The 26,152-nt window shown below is 30.8% G+C and overlaps 1 protein-coding gene across 4 annotated transcripts in view; it reads right to left on the reverse strand.

Annotated features, from left to right (window-relative positions):
• Positions 1-2,225: 2,225 nt before the first annotated feature.
• LOC107441868 (uncharacterized) overlaps positions 2,226-26,152 on the reverse strand; it is a 261,296-nt gene continuing 237,369 nt past the window's right edge. For all 4 annotated transcript variants that reach the window (XM_021146403.4, XM_043048077.3, XM_087169182.1 and 1 more), the window contains 2 exons: positions 21,903-22,071; positions 2,226-7,301 (listed from right to left, as the gene is read on the reverse strand). In XM_021146403.4, the coding sequence (XP_021002062.3) occupies positions 5,733-7,301; positions 21,903-22,071 (1,738 nt within the window). In that variant the 3' untranslated portion in view covers positions 2,226-5,732. The remainder of the gene's footprint in view (positions 7,302-21,902; positions 22,072-26,152) is intronic.

Below are 26,152 nucleotides of genomic sequence, written 5' to 3' on the forward strand. Positions count from 1 at the left end.
GATTCATGCACTAAAAACATGACAATATTTAATTTAAACTCAATTAGGAATTAATTAAATAATTGAAGTGAGAATGCTTTAAAAGGCCGCTGTTGAATTGATATTTTTCTACTGGGAGCTACCTAAACGTCTAAAAAACGTTTAAGTGTTTGTATTGAATGCATTGAAATTTTTTTATATTTCGCGTTTATTTACGCATTGAATTTTCACGCTTTAAAATGCAGAATATTAGTGAAGCAATATTTGATAATTTATTTTGCTAATATGTTTCTTATTTAGCTAATGTTTTGATTTTTTCACCATGTACAATCTAAAAAGCTAATATACTTTTTTAAAAGCCAATAAGAACATTGGTAGAATTCTTCTACATAAGTACAATACTGTGTCTTTGATGATAAAATACTATGTCTTTGATAATATATTATGTCTTTGTGCTAGAACATTGTGTTCATTGGCGAGCGAGCGCAGCGAGCCATGGTTTACGGCGTGAACCACATAGGATTGCGTAGCAATTCTCGGGGGTTGGCGAGCGTTAGCGAGCAGGGGGCGGAGCCTCCTAGTAGTATTTAAATAGGTAAGGAAATACAAGCGCGTGATTCTCCGTTTAATTGATAAATTTGGGTTAAAAACTGAAAAAACCTATTTTTTTGTTTGGGTCAATTACCGTTAACAATTTCCAGTTATGTCAAGATTTAAAAACTCTCCAGCGTAGTTTTATTCGCTGAATCGACAGTCTTATTTTTTTTTTAGAATAAATTACTTAAAATCTAGCACTTATTTCCGGATTCGGTCATTTGCCAGACAATTTATTTTCCCGACTGGTGCGTTTGCTAAACAGGGCTAACTTGTAAACGAAATGAGTATAGTCTTTTTGTTAATTTTGGTAATCGTTTCTATGTTGCGTACTATTGCTTATGTGAGACTTATTCATATTAATTATATTACTATTATTTTGTCTCTAGATTACGACCACTTGGGATAAGAATCTACTGGCAGCGTCATTTTTTCCTTCTTTCAAAAGAATTCCAAGATGATCCGTATTTAATGGACGGTAAGACTTTCATAATTTAATTATTAAATGTAGGTTACAACACGTCGAATAGGCGTTTAAGATAACAATGCGTCTGTGAAGTAAAAAAAAAAAAAAAAGACTATCTGTCATTATAATAAGAAGGTGACTAATTGGGAGTTGTACTAAAAAGCGTAGAGTATAATGAAAATTTTTTCAAAAAGTAATGATTAATCCAATCAAATACATCTGTCAATCAATAATGTTCTAATCGTGTGAGGTTCTTAAGGTTTCCCTATCCATGTAACGCGAATGTGATTAGTTCCATCAAAAATTCCTCCACGAAGGCAAATTCTTCCAATACTTGCTCCAGAGATCCTTTATGTTCTGGATAGGGTTCAAAATTACAAGGCTACCTAGTTGAACAACGGTAATTATAAGCTTAAAATGCGGTCGGCTGTTCAACGACTGTTATAAAATAAAATCAGTTAGGCTGAGCCTAGGTGGCTCAGGGGATAGAGTGTCCGGCTCCTAAGAGGTGAGTCGAGTTCAAATTTCAGCTGTGGCTGGTTGATACGAATTAATATGGAGTGCTGATATGAAATATGCTCAGTAATAGATTGGTCATGGGTTAGAATTAAACTGAACTCGGGCTAACCGTGGGAGGTTTTCCTCTTCCATCAAAAAGTCCTCCAAGAAGGCTAGTTTCTCTTAATACTTAATCAAAGAGTTCCTTTGTCTTCTGAGTTGAAAATCACAAGGTAAAGTATTTAAGCATTGTTAGTCATAAACTCAGATAGTCGAAAAATTCGTCTGCTATTTATCACTCAATTATAAAAGAAAATATAAAATCAGTTAGGTTTTTCTTAATTTTTTTTTTTAAAAAAATGCATTGTCGAACAAATGAGTTGTCGGGCTAACGTTCATGGCTGTCCGAAGAATGATCTGTTAAGCACGTGCCAGTCGTGCAGCAGCCGAGAGTCGGCAAAATATATCAGACTCTTGTTTATTGTATAAATTTATGTGTTTGCTAATCATTTTTCATTAACGTGCGATTCTAAAGTTACACATATAAGTAATAGGTTGCATAAACTTTTAATTTGTAAAAGCAAGCAAATGAATTATTTCACTGTTTAAAAGTTAAGTATGAAAGTTAATGAGCGAAATACTTTATAACTAATAAAAAAGAATACTAACTCAAAAACGAAACAAATTATTGAGCATTTTAAAAGTATTTTTATTGATCACATTTCAACAAACAAAAATCCATCCTGTGTACAAATAAATACATGTAGACACATATTATTCACATTTTAACATAAAATTAATTTTTTACAATTTGTATTTTCATATAAAAAAATCTACCTTTGAATTATTATCAAAGAAAATAATGTTTTTTCTTTAATTTTTGTTGATTATGAATCAATTATTAAACTGAAACAAAAATGATTTAATATTTATTACTATTATATGAATCGTATCAATTAATATATTCCTAACAAATCAATTAGTTTTCAAATCCTTAATGTAATATAGATTGTAATTAATTGAATAAAACTGAAAATGTAATTGATTATAACAATAAATTACAACAGTACATACGCTTAGAAAAACTTATTTCATTGAAAGCAAAAATGACATTAGTTGACTAAAATTATAAGATAAAGTGTTAATAGTCAAGTATTGAAATCAAAACAGGAACTATAGTATAAAATAATTCAAAGTGTTGATTTTCAAATTAAAAAGATATAAAAATGACCAAACTATTAGAAATGGTAATTCGTTTAACGTCCAAGATAAATTACAGCTACATATACATCCTTTAAATAACCATCTGATATTAGCTGTAAAATTTTTACAGGAAAATTAATTAAGAGTTCACTAGAGATGAGAGCTCCGAGTTGAGTTCATTGATGTTCAAAAGTCGCAGATGCCAAGCGAAGATGTTCAAAGATGTTCAAATGAATTTCACTATTTTTTGAACTCACTAAAACAGCTAGCAAGAGAAACAGCTTCATAAATATTAACACCAAATATGTACTTTGAATTAAAACTCTCACAATTAAAAAATATAAATTTTTTTTATCTTGTTTACAAAAAGACAGCCAATTGTTTGTAAATAACATATTTAACATTATTTTGCTGACATTTCGTTGCATAAAATGCTGACAAAAAATTGCATAGATTTTACAAAGAGTAAATATCAAGCTTCTGTAATTTTTAAATACTTAAAGAGTTTGAAAATCTTTTCAATATAAAATTTAAAAAATGAAATTAAATAATGTAAAAGTTAATGATACAATTTACGCACATAGAGTTTGGAGATTAAAAAATCCACGGAAAAAAAATTTAAGCGTCAATGGAATTTTAAGTCTGTTATTTATATATGAATATACAAAAAAATAAATTTGAATCTAAATTATTTATTATTTAATTATAAACAACAAAATCAATGTATTGCTTAAAATGTTTCGATAACATATGCTGATACCAAATAAAGCAAAGCATTATGAAAAAGAAATTCCAATTAACTCACTAGATATTAAGAAAAACACTAAATAATAAATTGTGCATGAATTAAATTTAAAAACTGATACAATTCGTCTGAAGTAATATTTATAAGAAATTAAAAAGATAACATCGCGAATGCTATTATGATATGTTAACGCAACAAAAAGTACGTTAATAAAGATTTTAGAAAATGTAAGTTTTGATGTCCGAAAAATGTTAGTTCAGTTTTAAATATTATGATTATCATTTACAAAAATTGAAGTTAAAAAGAGTTTATTCAGTTTCCCATTTAATTTAAGTTGAAAACTGGCAATTATCAAAGAAAAATGAAATAGGAAAATATAAATATTTTTTTTCCATTCCTTGAAAAAAAAAATTTAAAAACCTGATACTTGACCAAAATTATACTCAAGCATTTAAGTCAAATTAACTCAGAAAAATATTGCTTTTAAAATAAAATTGCTACAATATAAAATCTAAAATAACTAACCTATGACACTTTTTAAATTCTCCAAATTAAACACAATATAAAAAATAAACTCAATTATTTATGTTTTCTATAACATTTTGAGAAATGAAACAAGAATTGCTAAAAAGAAAGTTGAACTAACAAAAAATTCATGGTATTTCCCTAAAATATTGACAACAAAAAATTTTGTAAATTCAATGCTTATTCATTGACTTAAGTAATAATTAAAATAAAACTAGTTCAGAGAAGCAAGTGCCGATAAATAAACATATGATTAGTGATAAAATCCACTTTCAATGTAAATTACTGGGTTGGCGATTTCTGCATGGTGCTTGTTCACCAAGACATCAGATAGGTGCCAAAGCTCGAACTGATAAGTTTATTTTTTGTCACCTGTTTCTCTGAATATAAGATATGTTTAAATTGTATATTGTTGAGTACTGACTCAGTTTATATGTAATCTTATTGCTTATATATTGTTCATTAACACTTTTTAAGAAATTTTAAACAATAAGCATAAGTGAACTGATTTCATCACAAACATTGCTGACCAAGAATATTTCTTAAACAAACAAGCTTTGAACTCTTTTACTTAATGTAATTTATAGTACTGTACAACAAATTAACTGCATACACACAAAATACAAAGGCCTTTGAATTATAGAACATTATCCATCCATTTTTTTTTCTCATAATTTCAATCCAATGATTTGCAAAAAATAAAGCATAGTTCAAGATCAAACACTGCTGAACAAGACGTAAATATGTCGACTAGACCACAGGTTACTGTACAAAGACCATGACTATACACCAGTACAAAATATGATAGGCATAATACAGCGACTTTGAGGACGAAGGCTTATAAGAATGGGATGGGAAGGCTTTGATATCATGGCTTGGCATCTGAGACAATTCCGACGTTCTAAATAAAGGATCGACATGCCTTATGTATATAAGGAGCCATGTTAATAATACTGCTCATAGATGGCGCTTTATGAGTTGTTATAAAGTAAGTAACTATTGGTTCAGATTTGATTCAGCTATCTTTTATGTTGGAAGTCACTGGAACTAAGTTATTCTAAGTCAAATACTGTTTAGTTATAGAGTCTGTCCAGGCCGAATTTACTACCTTCACAAATTCAACTTTAGGAAAAACGGTAGTTTCACAAAATACTTTTTCTTAAAGTTTTATTTTTTTTATCCCTTAAGAAACAATAAATTCATATTTTTACCATATTTTTGTGTTGATTTTTTAACACATTTTTTAATTTTTCCCAAATTATGTTTAAATTTTCACAAAATAGGAACCTCAGAAAAGCCAACTTCCCTGTAGACCATTTTTATGTAGTGCACACCTTTGAATCAAGAATCCACTCAATGGGATTAAATTAAAACATATACGAATTAGTACTTATAATCTTGAAAAAAATTTGGAACCCAAAGCGGGGCTTGATTTTATAACAGTGAGTAACTTTATTTGTATTATAGTTTCATTTGAAGACTTTAAAAAAATAAAAAACGAAAAACAGTTAGTTAGAAAACCCGATTAGTAACCAAAATTTTAAAAAATTACATTGACGTAAAAGGAAGTCTTAGTGCCAGTGGTTTTTCAAAATGGGAGATAACTGAATAAAGAATAGCTAATAACTATAGAACATTCTGCAAAGCACCATCTATAAGCAAACATTATTAATAAGCCCTTTCAATTGAGGATAAAGACAACGAAGGCTTGTCGAGCATTCCTCAAGAACAAGCGGTCCTTGAATCATAAATAGGCCTAATATCACCATATTTACCACTATCATCATCGGGATGACGGCTAGGGACGTTATTTTGAAACTTGTCACTGCCACCTGCTGACTTAGGTGCCGACGATCGGCCCGTCGTAGATCGTCCAAAAGTGTTTCTGTGCTCTACGGAGCCTTTTCTATTCGGTACAAAAGGACTTCTGTGCCTACTTCCATCGATTGTGTAAGGTCCAACATCATCAATGGAAGCATATATATTCTCTGAGGGTGGAGGCGTGGGCGGTCTTCCACCCCCTAGGGCATGATGTGGATAGGGGTGGAAACCGGCGCCACCCCTACCACCAGTAGATGTCGTGAATTCGGTCGCAGACCCGGACCTCGTCCGTGACATGGATGGAAGGACAGTCGTCGCCGTCGCTTGAGCAGGATAAGGATTCTCAACAGTGAAGAGGACACCACTACCACCTCCCCTGCACGAAGGTGGCACGGGAAGCGACCTGGAGCTCATGGGTGCCACAGATGGCATGGTCGCCCCCTGTGGTAGTTTAAATGTCAGTTCTCTCAAAAGAGCATCCGGAATCCGGCCTGTTTGCTGGCCACCCGGTGACACAATTTGAGGGTTGTAGAGAGCTGAGATCACTCCAGCATTCTGCCTGGGGTTAGTTGTCGCCACATAGGGTGGTGGAGGTGGAGAGTTGGAAGCTGACCTTGATGGTGTCGGCATTCCCCTTTGTTGCTGCTGCTGAAGTAAAGCCGGAATGAAATTAAGGGAGGAGCCAATCGCCCTAGTAGAAGGATACTGAGATTGTTCTGACTGCACCATATCACCAGATGGTGAGACACACGAGTTACCCTCCATGACTCCTTCAGGGTAAGTGAAGTCTGGTCCTAACATACTTTTATTAAGGTAATAGTTCTGCTTCGCTTGGAAGCTATTGCTTGGATGTCCATCCTTGTTCCTTTCTAGTGAATGAGTCAATTTGTTCTGGCCACAGTCCACGCCTCGGAAGTTACCCTTAAGGGTTCTGCTTTCAGGACTGCCATCACTGCAAAATCTCTCACTAGATCCAGTGACCACATCTGGATATAAGTCCCCACCAGTTGATCCTTGCAGACTGCTGGTGGCCGAACATGGTTGACTCTGTTCCATTTCTGGATTCAAAGGATATTCACCAGCAACGCTGAGTTCGTCCTCGGCAAACTCGTCTTCGCTACCGACAGTGCGTCCTTCAACTTCACTATCCTCGATGTCGGAGTCGTAACTGCGACCACCGACTTTGTTGTCGTCGGAGTTCGCACTCACCTCCTCATATATAGGATGGAACTGGTGATCTTTTTTCTTGTTGTTGGAGTAGTGGTGGTTGCGGTGGTGATGTTGCTGCGAGCCACTTCGTCGAGATTGGCGGGGTCTGTCAGTAGGAACCTGCTGTTGCTGTTGTTGTTGCAGTTGCTGCTGTTGTATAAGTTGTTGGGTGTTACTATTGATGGTTGGAATAGTGAAGTTTGTCCTCGTAAGCGGATCCAGGTGAGATTGTACATAGTTGCCATACTTCACATCGAGCAACTAAAAAATGAAAATCAGAAATTAATTTATTGTTTCAATAAAAAAAATAATATTAATACGATTAATTCTAAAAAACTTTACATTTTGACCATCAAACAATATTGCTATATTGAATGTTTTAAGTGTTTCAATCTTTACCAGTTCCCTTTCTTTAACTTTCTCTTAGTTTGGAAAAAAATTAACAAAATTGACTACCTTGAATAACTTTTGATCTAATGATATCCAGATAAAAGTAAACTGCAATTTTTCTACAAAATTGAAGCAATTTTAAAGTTATTTCGCACTCAACAGCCGATTTTCTGTAGCGCAATTTTATTTGTAAAAATACTTAAGTTATTTTGTACATAATGTGAAGTAATTTCTCAGTCATTTATTTCAAAAAAGAATTCAGCTGTTGCCTACAAAATTACTTTAGTTTATGTAAAGTCTCTTTAAAATCATAAATTTATAAAATAATGAAACTCTAAATCAGCAGTAATTATGCAGTCATTGTTTCAAAAAATGTTTTCTCTTCATGAATCTGAAGAAAAACTGCAGTTATTTTTTGTAAAATTGAGAGTAAGAGAGTCCTATTCCGGCAATCGAATAGATTTTTAAATTTTCAAATTTTTATAACGTTATTTGTCTTTTTCTTGATTATATATTAATTTCTGACCATTAATTTTTTAATGTTTATTTAAAGATTCTAAACATGTATATTAAGGGCGTAGATAACGTATGCTGTCCATACTTATAAAAAAATGCCTAAAATTCTTATTTTAATGATTTGATAATTATTAATTATTTGATAATAATTTGATTATATACAATCTGAATAGATTATTTGATAATAGTTTGAAAGTAACTATTTGATAATTGAGAAGCGTCAAACAATTTTAAGTAAGAATTTTACACAATTTAATTATTTTTTTATTTTCATTACTTTCACGCAATAAAATTAGGTATTTAATTTTTTTTTATATTTTAGTAATTTAATTATGAATTTTATTTCCACTAATTTATTAATTTATTTATTTTTGATTATTAATTAGTTATGTTATATAATTATTTTATATTAATTAGTTATTTTTGTTCGAATTCATACGAAACTATAACTATTTGAGAACCAAAATTTTGTCTAATCAAAATAAATTTTTAGTTAGGGTTTTAAATAAATTTTATATGTAAAGATTTTACACAATTGAATTTGAAAATTGTCTATTTAACCCCAGTTTTCTTTAAGCTTCAAACCTCTTCTTCAAAAACTTATTCATTACAGTCTGTTCTTGAAACTTGTAAATTATCTAATAAATTTAGATTTAAATTATCTAAAGCAATGTACCTTTTTTATTTCTTAAAAATAAATCGTTGCAAATTAGAATAAATAGCTCTGTTTGAAAAAATATATATATATAGCTTATAGTATTTTCAATAGAACATAAATGAGAATCAGATTTACAGAACTGCTTGTCTTTAAATATTTAAAAAAAAGAATGACAAATCCAGAAGCTGAAACGAAAAATACAAGTCTACATTGCAAGGAATTTCACTTAAAAATTGGGTTAAATAATGTCATTTAATCGTTATCCTGTATTCAACCAAAACATTCAAATAACCATGAAAAAAGACTATTCAAACTGTAAGAAAAGTCGCTTATTAAGCGTTTTTAGTTAGAATGATTAAACAAACAAGAGTTCTACCTGCGCAAACTAGGCCCACCTTATGAAACCATCTCAGTTTGTAGCAAATGGGATGTGAGCTGTATCCGAGAGTGCTAATCGATCAATTTCACGATCGACGGAACGCAGCGAACACATCGTTATATTTCTTACTTTCAACATATGAAAAGTTCATAGTGTCCTGAAGTCACACTCCCAAATTGATGCCCCAGATTATTAGATACAAAAAAAAATCTAGTATTTCCCGTAGATAACGATAGATGGCACCACTAAATAATTGAATAATCCTGCGTATTTACTGTAAAATTTTTGAGGTTTGTACTACTCCAAAAATACAGCAGTATACAAACTGCAGTAATTTGACCTGAAAAATTCGGTAGCGGAATCGGTCAAACGTTAGTTCATGGTGAGAAATAAATTTAGGATGGAAGCAGGTTTTTTTTTTTTTTTTTTTTTTTTTTTTTAAAGCATGGAGACAGAAACAGGCTATAGCAGAATTTTTCTTTTCCGCCTTTCCGTTTCGTGACTTCTCACCCAGGGAATAATACAGAGGAAAATGCTACCTGAAAATTTAACTTCAATATGTCAACACGAAGCTTTTAATCTGCAACTTTTGAGTGGATATTTTCCTCGTTGTTTTTTTAACGTACTGCCATAGTTGCTACTTCTGTTACTATTATGTCGCAAGAGGAAATTGAGAAAATATTAGCCAAACAGATCTATAGTGTCCCAAAAAACCCTCTCCCGAAATTTTCATCAATATGAATGTACTCATGTTGACAAGTATTTAAATATATATTTAGATCATAACAGAACATCTTATATTTCCGATAAATATAGGGTGTACAATTATGATCGCTCTTAATATAGATTTTTAAAACTCTTGCTATCCTATCAAATCCCAAAACAGATAGCAACTATTTAAACTATGCATTTTCATTTCGAATAGATTAGAATTTGAAATGCACTGTTAATTAAAACTTCTGATCCTAACTCCCTCAGTATCAATATTCTAAATATGCGGAACTTAAAATAAAAGGAGAAAAATACATAAAAGTAAAAGTTTGAATAAATAATAAATTTCGATAAAACAAATATATTAGTACATACTATACTATACATAAGCAATAAATACTAATGCTTTCACCTTTTCTTTTTTAAAAAGATAAAAACAGAAAGAAATAACAGCTGTATTATCTGCAATACCTGGAAAAAATGCATGAAATGTTTTTAAAACACTAGTTTAACCACGTGACGATTATATTTGTTTAAAGCCTTCGGAGCATTTATTTTTTCCCAAAAAATATTAGCCATTTTGCTTAAAAGTGTAAGCTATATAATTTTTTTTCTAAAACCGCAAGAAAATTTGTACAACATGAATAATTTATTCATTTAAAAAAAATCACACTATTTGATTGTTATTAAACCTTCGCTGCACTTTTTCACTTGGAATAAAAAAAATCAAGAAAAAAATAATAATTTAAAGCGTTCGAGCAAAGCAGTTTCAATATTTATTTTTATTTTTCATTTACTAACTCGTAGCTTGAAATTAATGAATAATTTATTTACATGTAGTGCTCTTAGAATTCAAATCACAAAAAATAAATAAACAAAAAAAAGGAACTTGATTAAATATTAAAACTTGCGAAATATTTTACGGTTAGGTAAGGAATATATGCGTACAACAGATTTTAAGAATGCTAATGATTTAAAAATTATTTCCAAAGCGCTGGAATGTATTAAAATTTAGGAAGTATTTCAAATTAAATTTTGATGAATATCTTCGCATCTTTTGAATTTTCTTAGGGAATTACATATTAAGCTTAGTAAAAACAGATATTAATTATATCCAGTATATTTAGATTTTTGCAAGGAAAAGGTTTATAAATATGCAAGAATTTTCTAAGATATTAATAAGCGATTCTAAACAGAAAATGGACGGTGTAACGCAAACGATAATTTAGGAATTTTAAATAAAATAAAAAGAATTTAAAAAAAAGGAGAGATTGTGGAATTTAATTAATCAGAGAATTATTTTCAAATTTACAGATTCGCTGCGACTTTCTTTTCATTAAAAAATTGTTTGGACAATATCTTACGAATTAGCTGGATTCTTGCTTAAAAACTTAGATAATCTTTACTTATCTCTTATGTGGCATGATAAACTTTTGTATTTCCTATTTTCTAATAATTTGTATTTTTCTATTGGCAACACTATTGTTATTATTCACTTTGTTATGTTGTCTTTAGTCCTAAATTTAAGTAGCGTTAAAAAATGAGTAATACTTTAAAGAATTGTTTAAAATAATTTTGTATTTTAAAAGAAATAAAAACTTATTACGAGGTAACTATTTAGTTTTGTTTTGAAACCTTTCTAAAATGGCTGTAAGAAAATAGTGTTGCTATTAATAGTTGCTAAATTTTTGGCATAGGGTGTTCAAAAACACTATTTTCCGTTTGTAATTTATTGTTGGTCCCTTAAACCTCCAAAAGCTTTAAACTTTTATAAGATTTCGTATAACCAAATCAATTCTAAATTTATAAAATGATTCTCTAAGTACTTTTTGAGAAAGATCAAAAAATCTGTCACTACAAAAGTGTTTCCATTATTTTGCCCAAACCCTATAGATGCGAAAAGCTAGCGAAATTTTATAATTATATAGTCCCTTTCTATATATAACTATACCATAACCGATCCCCTATTGCTATAATTATCCTTTCCCTATTGCTAGATTTATACTCCGTTAATCAAAACCTTAAAAGCTAACAATTACCGAATACTATAATTATACTATAACCGCTCATTCCAAATCGCTAAAAGAAGCTTCGTAACTCTTTGGTGCAGAATTTTTATTAAACTCATTTTTTCATACTTTTTTTTTATTGATTTAGCTCAAAATAAGGAAATATTCAGCCTTTTAATAATTTATGGTAATAAAATACAGCCTGAAACACCGATGTTCTTTTTCTGCGTTAAAGTCAAAATCAGTAACTTCCCATCAATAATTTTTTTTTTAAATTTGCATTTATTTAGATCTAAGAGAAACAGCTATTCATCATTGAAATTTCAATCAATTTTAATGCATTTTTGAACATCAATAAGAAAAAATTCAAACTACATATTTTTTTTTTTGGATTTCATATTTTAGTACAAACATAATTCCAATTTCAATATACAAATTTAGCACAAATATATAATACATCAGTCAGATTTTTTAGTAACTATATGACTGTTTTTAGTGTACTGACTATATTAACTTCCAAACCTAAATTTTACTTTTAAAGGTAGATCCTCATTAATTCATATTCAAAAATAGCTGTTTCTCTTAGATCAAAATAACTGCAATTAAGTGTAAATCAGAAAAATTCTTGTTTGAAAGTGAGCCATATCTGGAAGATTTTACCTTTAACGCAGAAAAAGACACTGGCGTTTCATGCTTTAATCATAAACATAAATTATTAAAATGCTAAATATTTTTTTCGCTTATTTTGGCCTACATTAATTTTAAAAAATTATGTTTGATAAAAATTCTGCACCAAAGGATTAAATTATGCACGATTACTTCCCTCTTTTTTTAATCATGCCATAACTTGTTTCGATTTTGATATTTCGAAAATAAAAATTCTTCAGTGTTTGTAAACTTAATGGTTTATTTTTACTCGCTTTTTCTTTACTTTGAATTACTTATGTGGAAGAAAAATAATTTGCCACGAAGGGTTTTTTTAGCAATAAAACGTCCTCTAAACGATTAATAAGGAGAATATTTAACAATGATGAAACAAATTTTTACATACAATATTTTGAAAGAAACCTAATTCTAATCAGTAAAACACCGTTTGGAATGTATTTTGCGTGACTTGGTTATAGATTAATAATATTGGTCCAAACACCAAAGAAGATATCTCTTTCGTGTTGTAAAAGGCACTCTTACTGTTATCATCTTTGCTCTTTCCTGTTTGACCCGGGCAGAATACCCGAAAAATCAATATCAAAGGTAAGGGACTGCTTTTGGCTTTTGGACGAGGCCCAAAAATCCCTGTCTTCAACTATCCATCAACTTAGAACGGATACCTTGTCAAGGATGCTGTACAGAAGGAACTTGAAAGGGGAAGAACACTATTTCTTGCTCTTTCGAATGTTTTTGTTCTTTTTTTTTCTGCAAAAGATTCGAAGGATGAAGCAGAAGCATCTTAAGATAGGTAAGTTAAAACGTTTAGCGAGCTAACATCTGTTGTAGCGCGATTTGGGAATGGAATTTTCTTGTAAGTTGCATCTTGTTGCCATTCTCAAATAGAGAAACATTTGCTATTTTACGATAAGGACTACGAAGTAGTAAACTGCATTTCAGTTTAAAATAAACCGCTGTATTAAATATTTGAAAAGATAGTTAAAAGTATTTGATTGCGTCATTTTCTTTCCTTGTTGCAAAAATCTTAACGAGAGAAATTTGTTTTCACGTTTTAAAAGAATATAAAAATTCACAGAGCACATTTGTTTTGATTGTATCTACGCAATTAATATTATTTTACTTTTTGTGTAAAATTTAATGACAACGAGAGATGCATTTTAAAAAGTTTACAAGAATTATATTTTTAAAAAAAACTTTCATTATATTTCTCGAGTTGAATAGGATCAATATTAAACAGAAATCATATCTTTAGAGAAATTTACTGTGGACTAAAATTATACTTTACGGGAGAACAGAACTTTCGAAAAATTCAAAAAACGTGAATAAAGCACCAATAATGTCACAAAAGAATTACCCTTTACGAGAAAACAGAACTTTCGAATAACTCACACAAAGTGAATAAAGCACAAATAATGTCACAAAAGAATTACCCTTTACGAGGAAACAGAACTTTCGAATAACTCACACAAAGTGAATAAAGCACAAATAATGTCACAAAAGAATTACCCTTTACGAGAAAACAGAACTTTCGAATAACTCACGCAAAGTGAATATAGCACAAATGTCACAAAAGACATACCATTTACAAGTGAAAAGAACTTTCATAAAATTTAAGCCATTTAAATAAAGCACAAATGTCACATTAGTTACCCTTTACGAGAGAACAGCGCAATAGAATAATTCAATCAACGTGAATAAAGCACAAATGTCACAATAGGCCTACTATAGTTTCAGTTTCATAATCAAGAAATTATTTAACATTTTCAATGTCGTGTTGAAACTAAAAAATATTTTTGATCGAAATAAATAAATCAAATTCCGCATCCGGCTTGCACCGACCACAGTGCTGACGTGAAATATCCTCAGTGGTAGACGGATCATGGGTTAGAGTCCCCTTGCCGTCAGGCCAACCGTGGGAAGTTCTCGTGGTCTTCCTCTCCATGTAACGCAAATGCGGGTTCACTCCATCAAAAAGTCCTCCAAGAAGGTAAATTTTCTCGAAGGTGAAATACTCGATCCAGGAGTACCCTTGTCTTCTGGATTGGGTTCAAAATTACAATGTTACGGAGTTGAACATCGGTTGTCGTAAACCCATGAAATTGGGTCGGCTGTTCAACGACGGTTATAAAATAAAATAAAATAAGTAAAAAAACTAAAAGTGTGAGACCTTCCTAGATTTTTTTAAAAATTATTTGCTTATTAAAAATGAATTATTTTCATTATTTCGAAGGTTTTAAAATCCGCAAAAGAACAAAAATTTCACCTTTTTTAACGTATTTCGTTTTTTTTTTTAAAGAACACAAACTGCTATTAAAATCACTCAAATAACTAATCTTGAATAACTAAAAATAACTCCCAGAAATGGCAGCAAAATGAATCGTTAATCATAACCGCAGTATGCCGGTGTTGAGCAAACGATACGGATTCGATCGAGGAAATGCTTCCCTCCAAAAACACCATAATAACGCATTAAGGTGATTAGCAAAGTGCGCGGCTGAACTAAAAGGGGTTTTGAATACCCAGTTACCAAAATAATCTAAATTTCATTACTCTCAGTAATGGAATTAAGTTCGAAATGTATTCGATTAGAATGTTTTTATGTTAAATTAAGAAATGAAAAAAAAAAAGAGAGGATAAAAGTTATCTGATTTGTTACCCTCTCGTGTTACAAAGGAATGTTAACTTTTATTCGAGAATATTGATAGAAGGAGGGGTGATGGAATGGAATTCCTTAAATTCATTAACAATAGTTTCCAGGGTGAGGAGGAAAATTTTTGCTCTTCAACAAATTCGGAATGAAATTGGAAGTTACAGTAAGTAACATATCTAAATGAATGAATTTTAACGAAATTAATTTTTATTACAGAGTTGTTTGTTTAGAAGTTAATTGTTCTTTTCAATTTAATTATTATTTGTTCTTTGAACACTTTTCACCGTCTATAATTATAAAATGAGGAATTTCTTTTATCTCTCTTTAATAAATTCCAGAGCAGTTTGTGCTTAGGCCTTGAAATTTGGATAGCGGGTCGAAGGAGTATTTTAATTTTAGCTTCTGATCCTAAAATTTATTTAATTTCAGCGTTTAAATGTTTGAAAAAGCGAACTATGTGATGTTGGCTAGCTCACAGCTCAATGAAATAAAATAAAAAGCTCTTCTTGCACATTTCTTTACTGTCTAATTGTTTTTTTATTGATGTCCGTAAAACTTGAAGATTAACTTGGATGACATGACTACGTTACCGAATTATTATTCCTAAGATTATCTAGAACAATAGGTTTATTTCGTTTATGTTGCACTTTAAAAACGTTTTTCTGTAAAACTAAATAATTTTATCAACAAAAATTACAACAAAAATTGTGCATTAAAGAGTAAAATTAACGAAGAAACGTGGACAATCGTATCGCTATTATTTACGCGAATGATGCTTAATTAATTTTAATAACAGGCACTACTTGTTTTGTGATATTAGGAACTCCTTTAATGTAACAAATATTAATACAGGTATTTAATATAAGTTTCCATTGACAATAATCCATTTAGTTTAGCAAAAGTTTCGAAGCAGTTATAAATATATTTTTCATACTTTTTATAATTTATGGCCATGAAATACAAAGAACACGGCTCACTTCCAAACGATAATTTTTCAAATTTGCATTTATTTGCAGTTATTTATATTTAAGAGAAACAGTTATTCATCATTTTTGAATAAAAATGAAAGAATCTACGTTAAAAGGTAAAATTTATGTTTTAGAACTTAATAAAATAAAGTTTAGAATTTCATTGTACTTTTCATTTTAATTATCTATTTGTTCTTCGAACTTTTTTTTAGCCCGAATATTACAACTGTCTACGATGGAACAGCCTTTTTTTAGTTTTATTGATCGAGGCGCACTTAAAGTCTTTCAAATCTTTTCTTCTGTGAGTTGGTTGCCAGTTTTAATCATTTTCATGTCAAGGTACATCCTACCAAAATCATATTTGAAACCGAGGCTGAAATTTTAAGATATGTTATTCTCTTCAACAAAGGCATCCCAAGTTCATGAAAGAACTCCAAAAAAACATCACGGGATATAAATGACGTCAAATTGAAAACGTAAGGTAGTTTGGACCAATCAGGAAACTCAAAAGATGATAAAGCTCCTCTCTCACATTCCAAGAATAGTTTTATGGACGCTATAATCTGGACAGAGAGGCAAACAACAAATTTGAAAAGTAGAGAGTTGAGGAGGGGAGGGGAAGAAGAAAAAAAAGAATAAATATCTGAAAACAAAAAGCATTTCTCTTCGAAAAATGAATCGCCATCGAAGAACAACAGCAAAGTTGAGAACGAACAAGAAAGTAAAGAAAGAATGAAAAATATGGAACAGAAGTCGCCGATTCTGTACAAAAAAAAAAATCTCAGCAGTGTGTTACACTCCAAAAAAAAAAAAATTATACTTTTTTTTTTGTATTTTGAAGGAAAAAAAAGGACGAGCAAACGGAAATCTTTCCTGGACCATTTGAAAAAGTAGAATTCCATAGAGAAGAATTTTTTGTTTGAGTTATGGTCACCGTTAGAAAATACGATTTGCTGCAGAAGACAAATATTTTCTATTCTAAGAATCCATTACGTTCCATGGGACAATCTATATTTTAGGATCTTCTCTGTAGAGGACAGAAGGACATTTCATTTTTTGGATTCAGCCCCCAGGACATTCAAATGTGGTCATGAATTATCAAAGTTGGACACGCGACAGATATTTGAGGTTTATAGTGATAACTTATACGAAGGTGGTTGGCGAAGATGAATGGAGATCTGGAAAACGAATTTTCTTCCAAAAAACCAAATAAATCTTTTTTTTTTTTTTTCTAATCCGAATGAAAGAAAATAATATTCAGATTAAACTTCGAACTAGTAAATACAATTAACTCTTCACGAGCGTATGCCTTGCCTTCAACGCCTTAAACTTTTTTTTTAACTTTCCAGTTGTGTGACTACTTTCAGTTTTCAACGCAAAGAACCAAACCAAATCTTTGATCAACAATCTTTGATAAAACAACACTTTATGCTTAAGTTGATAGACTTTTTAAGTTGTATGAAATTCGAAAAAACAATTTTTTTTGTGTGTGTTCACGTGTATTAGCGTTTCTTCCTTCTTAAAAAAAATTTTTTTTGCACCTAATTATTCAGTATGGACGTAAGATACATATTTAATAGCGATGCAAAAAAATTTGGCGAAGATAACTTATAATATAGTCTGGATAAAGAATAGTCATTAAAAAGCCAAATAAATATGTTTTTACCACAAATGGCGAAGAATAAGATAAGGCAGTTGACTGATAAATAAATATTTAACACTTAAAAGCATTTTTCTAACGAACTTTTGTTTGTTTTACGTTTAAATATTATTATGTATTAACAAATTGGGCATGAAGCAAATCAGAGACAAATTCATGGCAACTTATGAGAACGTGAACACAAAGTAAGATAAATATCTGAGGTTCAAAGAGGCAACTTATGAGAAAATGGTAGGCGTTGGCAAAGTAAAAGCTGGCAAAGCCAAATAAATCATTTTTGGAATAAAATGACTGATTGACGACTAATAAATAGCACTCAAAATATGTATTCCTATCAAACTTGTGTGTTTTGAGTACATAAAAACGACGTTCGGTTTACTTTCAAATGAGATTTTCTTTTAGACGTCGAATATTTAAGGTTTACAGGGCAAAACATGTAAAAATTGTTGCCCAAGTTTTATTCTAATCTTTGTTTTAATCAGTACTCTGTTTATTAGAGGTTTATGAAGTTCGCGAAATTTAGCTGAAATCAGGGAATAAGAATATTCTTTATAAATGATAAATGTAAGTTTTGTATCACTAATAAATATTCAACCCTTAAAATGCATTTTCCATTGCACAAGCGTAAGTCTTACAATGTAAACTAAATATGTGAGTCTGTCGATTGCTAAATTTCGATTACGTGGAAAAAGTTGGTAAAGTCAAATTTTAATTTCAAATTAAATTTAAAAAAAAAAATTTCATATCACAATCTGTTTTACTATCTTAATCTATATCTGTTTAGAAATCGAAATGTTGTAGGTATTTTTAGACACTCTCATACTGATAAAGAGATTAGTCATTCTACATTTTTCCTTTTCCTCAAATGATGCTTATCATTCTGAAAATCTGTATCCACAATTTCAATCCATCTAGTAACAACGTAAAAGTATAGGTTACTTTTGATACTCCATCTTCAGAGGCAGTCTTGTGTTGATATGCAGATTAATTCTAATATATTTTCACTCAAAATGATACTTTTTTATACTGCGGTCTTTACCGACTATCTCAATCTAACTGAAGATAATGTTGTTGGAGACGTTTGATACTCTGTTTTCAAAGGCAGTCTTGTATTGATATGCAAATTAATTCTAATATATTTTCACTCAAAATGATGCTTTTTATACTGCAATCTTTATAGACTACCTCAATCTAACTGGAGATAATGTTGTTGGAGACGTTTGATACTCTGTTTTCAAAGGCAGTCTTGCATATTCAAATTAGTTATAACATATTTTCACTCAAAATGACGTTTTTCATACTGCAATCTTTACCGACTATCTCAATCTAACTGGAGATAATGTTGTAATGTTGTTGGAAACGTGTGATACTCTGTTTTCAAAGGCAGTCTTGCATATGCAAATTAATTATAATATATTTTCACTCAAAATGACGCTTTTCATACTGCAATCTTTACCGACTATCTCAATCTAACTGGAGATAATGTTGTAATGTTGTTGGAGAAGCTTGATACTCTGTTTTCAAAGGTGTCCCTGCGTTGATATACAAATTAATCTCAATATCTTTTTCCTCAAATTACACGCAAAATCAATTTTAAAAAAATTCTTACTCATAACAACAGTCGTAAACACTGTATGACGAAAAATATAATTTGCAGTCTCTGAACTATATTTTTGGGTCTACTTTGTATTCACGAGTTTCAATTTTCGAATTCGAAAATCAGATAGCGATAGTTAAAAAAGTCCTCAAACACCGCAACAGAATTAAATAATCACAAAATTAATAGCATTTCCTTGTTCCATCTGCGCACATATATCTATGACACTTTCGAAATCAGAAGAGGCAAGCAATTAAAAATCCATAATTTGCCATTTACTGAACCTGTCGCCAACCCACGCTTCCCAAAATTCCGTTACGTCTTCTTAAACGAATGAGCCTCACTGGTACATTTGAAAATGAAGCCAATTTAACTCAAAAGAGCAGAGGATGACACAGAACAAGTTTCTTATGGGAAATGCCGTGAAGATGGACCAAATATCGGCTGCTTGTTTTGGCGGTTAAAACAAATTCCATGTTCGCTTTAATTAAGATCGTCTTCCCTAAGGGTTGGCCGAATAGGAGTTCTGGGAGTAAACTAACTGCCAAGGCTTTTCGAGAATGAAGATATATTCAAATATCTAATGGATATGAATTGTCTAGAAAATTCATTTCAAACATTGAATTATTAGATGCTTTTAAAATTTAGCAAGTATTTTAAAAATTAATCTAAAGCTTGCAAAGAGTGTGTTTAATAAATATGTATGGAGACGTGAAGTATTTCATTTTTGGAGAAATAACTTGATGTATAAACCATGTACGAAATTTTTAGGTGACTAATTGCTAAGATGTAATTAATGGAACTGCCATGGTGATATTTCCAACCAAGTTTAAAGTAAATGTGAGTGTTTTACCAACAATTTACAAACTCATATGTTATGTATATATATAAAGCAACAATGTGTGGATGATTAATGAAAATTTAATCGAGTAACATTAAAGATATGTGAATATATTATAAGGCATCCGGGATACTTCTGAATTATATCACTTCTAATTAAAGTAAAACAGTATATTAATAATGATTTCTAAACCAAAATGTAGGGTGTGAATTTGAAGAGTCGTTCTCTATCGATCTATCACTTTTATAACTGATAAAGTATCAATCTTTAGAAGTTTATGTAGTAAAATAATGCAGCAGTCTGTAAAAGTTTTTCAGTACGATGATGCACCCGTTTATTGAAGCTTATACTGGGTTGGACAAAATTTTGGGAAACTGTTAAATACCTCGAAAAATATACATCGGATCGTAAGAGTGAAAATAGACGCATTCGATCTTTTGTAAAAGCTATCAAACGATACCAAACTCGTTATTCTACTCCCACCCCTTAGGAGCAGGATAAGAAGAAACTTTGAAATTTTAAATTCATAACAAATATTTTTTATTGCAGATTCGGATTCTCAAGAAAAAGTAACCTTATTTGGTCGTTACGTTTATGCAATTTACTTCACGCTAGCGGTGTAACCGAGAAAATCAAAATAGGGTGCAAATTGTTTGAAATAGCGAATCTCGAGAACCCATCATGTGTAAAAATTAAATAAATTAAAAGAAAAGTGTTTCAGAATTTTTTTTCGAAAAAAACTTATAAATAATCAGTAAAAAATTTGAAACATGTTAATTTTACGTTCTTGATCTGATGCGTATCTTGAGACGCAACCTGATGCGCATCTCGAGACGCATTAGGTAGTGAAATAAATAAGCAAAATTAAAAAAAAATCTTTTTTTTTATTTTTTTTTAGAACAAAAATTATAAAAAATTTGCAGCATGCATGTTTCCATAATTTTAATTTTATTGGTCTTGAGATTAGCCATATTAAACAGTTTGTACACTATTTTAATTTTCTTGGTTACAGCCCCATCTATGACGCAAAATGCATAGACCTACAGATCAAGTAAGGTTACTTTTTCTGGAAAATCTGAAATGAAAAATAGGAGTTGATATTTCAAAGGTGCCCATCCCCCAGATGATCGTCTTTGGTATCATTGAGTAGCTTTTAAACAAATATTGAATGCGTCTATTTTCACTTTTATCCGATAAATATTTTCAATCCGATAAATATTTCTCCATATATTTGACTGTTTCTAAACACTTTTTTTCACATCCTGCATAAAGTAAGAAAATGCACCAGTCTTTAAAATCTTTTATGATTTACCTTAGAAACCAGTTTCCTACGGAAAAAAAAAATTAACAGCTGTTTAAATAATTTTATTGCAGGTGATTAAAATATACCAGGTAATTATGAATTTAAAATTAACATTGAAAGGAATGTTTCCCACAAATAAAATACCACATAAATAAATTATAGATAGATCAAAATTAAATTTTATCTCGTATAAAATAAATTTAGAAATAAAAAAAAATTCCTCCGCGTGATATGAAGAGGTTCGAACATAATTCATTCTATTTGGTAGAACAAGAACAAACTCTCATCGGGTCAGATGTTAGGTAATAAAGCAAGAATAAAATTTACACAAGAGGGAGGTCTAATCACACAATACCTCCCTTGTTGACTTCCACCCTCCCTTATCGTTTGCTTCCATTTACATTTCATACTTCTATTTCGTCAGTGTCAAACGATAAAAAACGAAGTACTTCACAGCGGCAGGTCCTGATCGTCTGCGAAAAGCATTAAAAAATATAAATATGAGATTTCTTACCTCTATAGGGGTGAGTGTGTTGGTCTCCGGGTTTAGGTGGTTAGGCAGCCGCGTTGGGTGATGATTGATTAAGACGTCGTCGTAGGTGATGCCGGCACTACCCCCCATGTCGCAGCGGCCCTGGTGGTGAGTTTTACACGGTAAAAAGTTCTGGACTTTTCGTTTATGCCTGCAAAGAAAGAGAAAAAAATATATTAGAAATAAAAGAATTGAGAGAGAACAGGAAACAACTCAATCGAAAAACAGCAGGCGCTGACCAAATTTTTTTTTATTTTGTTTAAATTGGTTGCAATTTCATTATTTTCATTTATGGTACAACGTTCTTAGAATGAATAAGTGATTTAGAGATGTTGCTTTATTATAGCGGAGAAAAATTACTACAAGGTGTTTGAAAGGTCTAGGCTTAAAGCTGTCGTTCCCCTAGGCTAGGCCATGCCTTAACATAAGGCAGCTGTCCTCTAAAGCGTAGGGCAAATTTTAATTTGCATAAAAATTTACTGTTCATTATGCTGTTGAAATTGATGGTTTAAGAAAGTTACATCAATATAAGGTTAGGCCATCCTAAGGTTAGGACGATATGAATCCGATTTGATTACATATTATTACAGTACATCTTGAAAGAAATCGTGGTACAATTTAGTACTATTTATAAATGTATCAGCAAATATGTATGAACTACTAAAATCAAGCGTCAACTATGATCCTTAACTTTTTTTTTTATCTACGTTACCCACATTAATAAACCAAGCATTAAGTTTCTGACATTAAGTTCAAAAAGATTTTGTTTCCTTTAATATTGGAATGCTAACTTCATTAGCTACCTGCCTAAACATGTTTTTTCCCATATGCTGTGATTAAGAGGTTTGTTTAGTATACTTTTTTTTTTCATTCATTCCTTGGTAATTTTTTATTATTAGTCCATCCTTTAGGTTCCTCAAGTATTTATTATTTGCCTATTGATTAAGTACTCATTATAATTGCCCCATTCATTAGAGTTTCCTAATTAATTACCTATACATTATGTAGGTACAGTTATTTGTTCATTCATTAGATATTCCTTAGTATTTTTCTACAGATTCAAGTATGTCTTATTATTCGTTTATTGATTAGGTACTCTTTAGTAATTATTCAGTCATTGGATATTCCTGAATAGTAAGGAATGCCTAATTATTGGGCATTCCTTAGTATTTGCCGTCAATTTTTCTTATACGTTCATTCATTATCCATTTTTTGGTAACTGGTTTCTTTTTTTATTTTGATAGAAAAGACTTCTCAACTCTGAATTTCGGATGTAGTTTCCTGATCTACGCTTAAATTTGCACAGTTATGTTCTATTGTTCTTAGGTCAGAATGCTGAACAAGTCATGGAACACGAATTTTCTTATTTTGAATCATTTACGGTACACATACGATTATCACTAACTGCATTGATTACATCACGAATTACATTCATGACATCACGAATTACATTTATGACAACAAGAACTACTTTCATTACGTCAGAATATTGCAGCTTGGCTTAAAGCATGTGCCTCGTTAGAGAACATGTGACTTACAGTATAGATAATGTTCGATTTAGATAACAAAAAATACTAGCGTAAATCAAGGTGCGAAATTTCCTCTCTCCAGCTCGCCATTGGCGATCGAATATTTAGGACTGGCAAGTAAGTAACAGAGTAACTAGAATAACAAGGATTGACTCTAGTGTAACAGAATTTGAAATGAAGACTGCAAGGTCGTATTTAAGCTTTGAAAGACAGCAGTATAAAAACGTGAAACGTTAGAGGTATAGGATCATTTTTGATATTTTCTTTATTTTAATGATATGTGGAAGATACAAAAACCATTGAGATCTCATTGCAACCTTACTTTAAGTTAATATTCTTATTACTTTGCAATAAATATGTTTCCATTATTCAGTTTATGGTTCTATTTTTATGGTTTTGGTCACCAAAAAGTACATCGATTTTAACATTTTAAAAATCGCTCGTATTTTTCGCGAAAAATGTGGCTAGCAAATAATTTAGTCTGGCTGGTATCTTTAGAATTGAGATGTCACGCCCAGGTGTAAATAATATTTTTAACATAAAAGATTAAATCCCTAACTACTGTTTATTCAAGTATCATGACGACCAGTAAATAATTATTTCTTAAAATTATCTTAATTGCTATTGTAATTGTATATTTATTAAAATGAAAATTATCTTAAATTTTGCAATAGTAAAAATATAACAAACACTCACTGCAAAAAAATGCAAAAAAAATTAATCAGCGCTTAGAGAATTTATTTAGAGAATTTATTTAGATAGCTAAATACAAAAAAGTACCGAATTATTTCAATATTCTAATATCCTCTAAACGTCAAAAGCTCAACAAATAAATCAGACCTTCTCCATAATGGTGAAACATCACTTAACAATATACTTGAACTTTTTACGAAAGAAGAAAAAAAAAGCCATTCAATTTATCAAGCAAACACAAACCAGCAAGCAAACGATAAAAATTGCGTTGCCACCCACATATAACTAAATACTTCTCAAGTGCTACTTTTTTTCCCTCCTCTTATTAATGTACAGAGTCAGAAGCTAAATTCGAACTTTTTTTTTTCAATATACAAATTTAAAAAGACTCTTATTCTTTGTTCCTTGCATCCCAGAAAATCAAATAAAGCTGAAAACTGTAGGGAAGGAAAAAACGTTCTAAGAACATCTAGAGACTGTCGCGACATTTTCTTTTCTTGATGGTGAATAATAGATCCCCCCCCCCCAATTCCACTTCAGTTCTATACCAGGATATTGCATCTTCATAAGAGAGGAAAGATATTAAAAACAACAAAAGGGACAACGTAAGATAAAGGATAGCAAATAAGGGGAAGAAAATTGATACTAAAGTATAACAGTATCCTCAGTGTACATAAAAAAAAACAAATGAATAAAAAATATATATATACGCGTAAGATAGGAGAAGTTTGCGTTGTTTTTATACATGCTCAATTAATCTAGTGAAATCTATGCGCTTTCTATGGTGTTTTTCAATATGAGTTTGTTCCCAATAACTTCTTTGCTTATGCAATCTGGTAAAAAGGTTACAAGAGTATAGGACAGGCTTGTTTTCCAGATAAAGATCTTTATGACTTTTGGTGATAAATTGGCAAAAATTTACATAAATTTGTTTCTTAAGACTCTTTCGCCAAGCAAATTTTTTTTTTAAAGAATGCTACAGTTAAAATGCATATTTTAAAATATGTAAACCATCTTGCAGTAAAAATGTTTTTGGGGTTCTATACTAGAGTTACGGGCACGATTTTGGAGATCCGAGCCCGAAAAATTTTAATTCAAGTCCGAAAAATATATGATTACATGGAGCTTGGATCTGCCCGAGCCTGAGAAATATGTCGGATAAAGGCCAAATTTTGCAATCTCGCCATTCGGCTTTTGACGCCCAAACAAGTAAATAAATCATTGAAGATTTTTATCATCTAAAAGAAAAAGCGAAGAGAAAAACTGAACAGACTCGAAACAGATTCAAAGATGGGAGTCGCCGTGACCAGGTTCCAATCCCAACTGTGGCTGTTTGATACGAATTCTGTATCGACTCGCACCAACCGCAGTGTTGACATAAAATATACTCAATGGTAGACATGGGTTTGAATCGCTTCGTCGTGGCTAACCATGGGAGGTTTTAGTGATTTTCCTCCCCATGTAACGAGAATCAAAAATCCTTCACGAAGGCTAGTTTGTACCGATGCTAAATCCAGGAATTCCCTTGTCTTCTGCATTGGGTTCAATATTACAAGGCTACGGAGTTGAACATTGGTAGTCGTAAACTCAAAATTGGGTAGGCTGTTCAACAACTGTTATAAATAAATAAACTACATTACTTCTCACTTCGAATGTTCCAACTAACGATAAACAGAGAAATTCATATTAACATTTATAGAGCTAAGTATACTCTCCGAAAAATCAGCTCAATTTTGCAGCATAATAAAGTTACTTAAAACCATAATATTATGCATATTTTTTGTAACCACAGGAAGGTGATTAATTCAGCCATGCTACGGATAATCAGAGAATCGTATAATTAATTTCAAAATGCACTATAGTTAAAGACACCAAATTTTTTAACAGTGTATTCAAAATAGTGTTCCACGCAATTAGAATATATAATTTTAACCAATGTGCGATTATAAATTTTCCAATAAAAAATCTGACTTGACCTATCGAACGAATTACTCACTCTTTATAAACTAT

Source organism: Parasteatoda tepidariorum, chromosome 8, assembly GCF_982258835.1.
Source record: "Parasteatoda tepidariorum strain Cologne lab strain chromosome 8, Ptep-v5.0, whole genome shotgun sequence".
In the NCBI taxonomy this organism is placed as follows: Eukaryota; Metazoa; Arthropoda; class Arachnida; order Araneae; family Theridiidae; genus Parasteatoda; species Parasteatoda tepidariorum.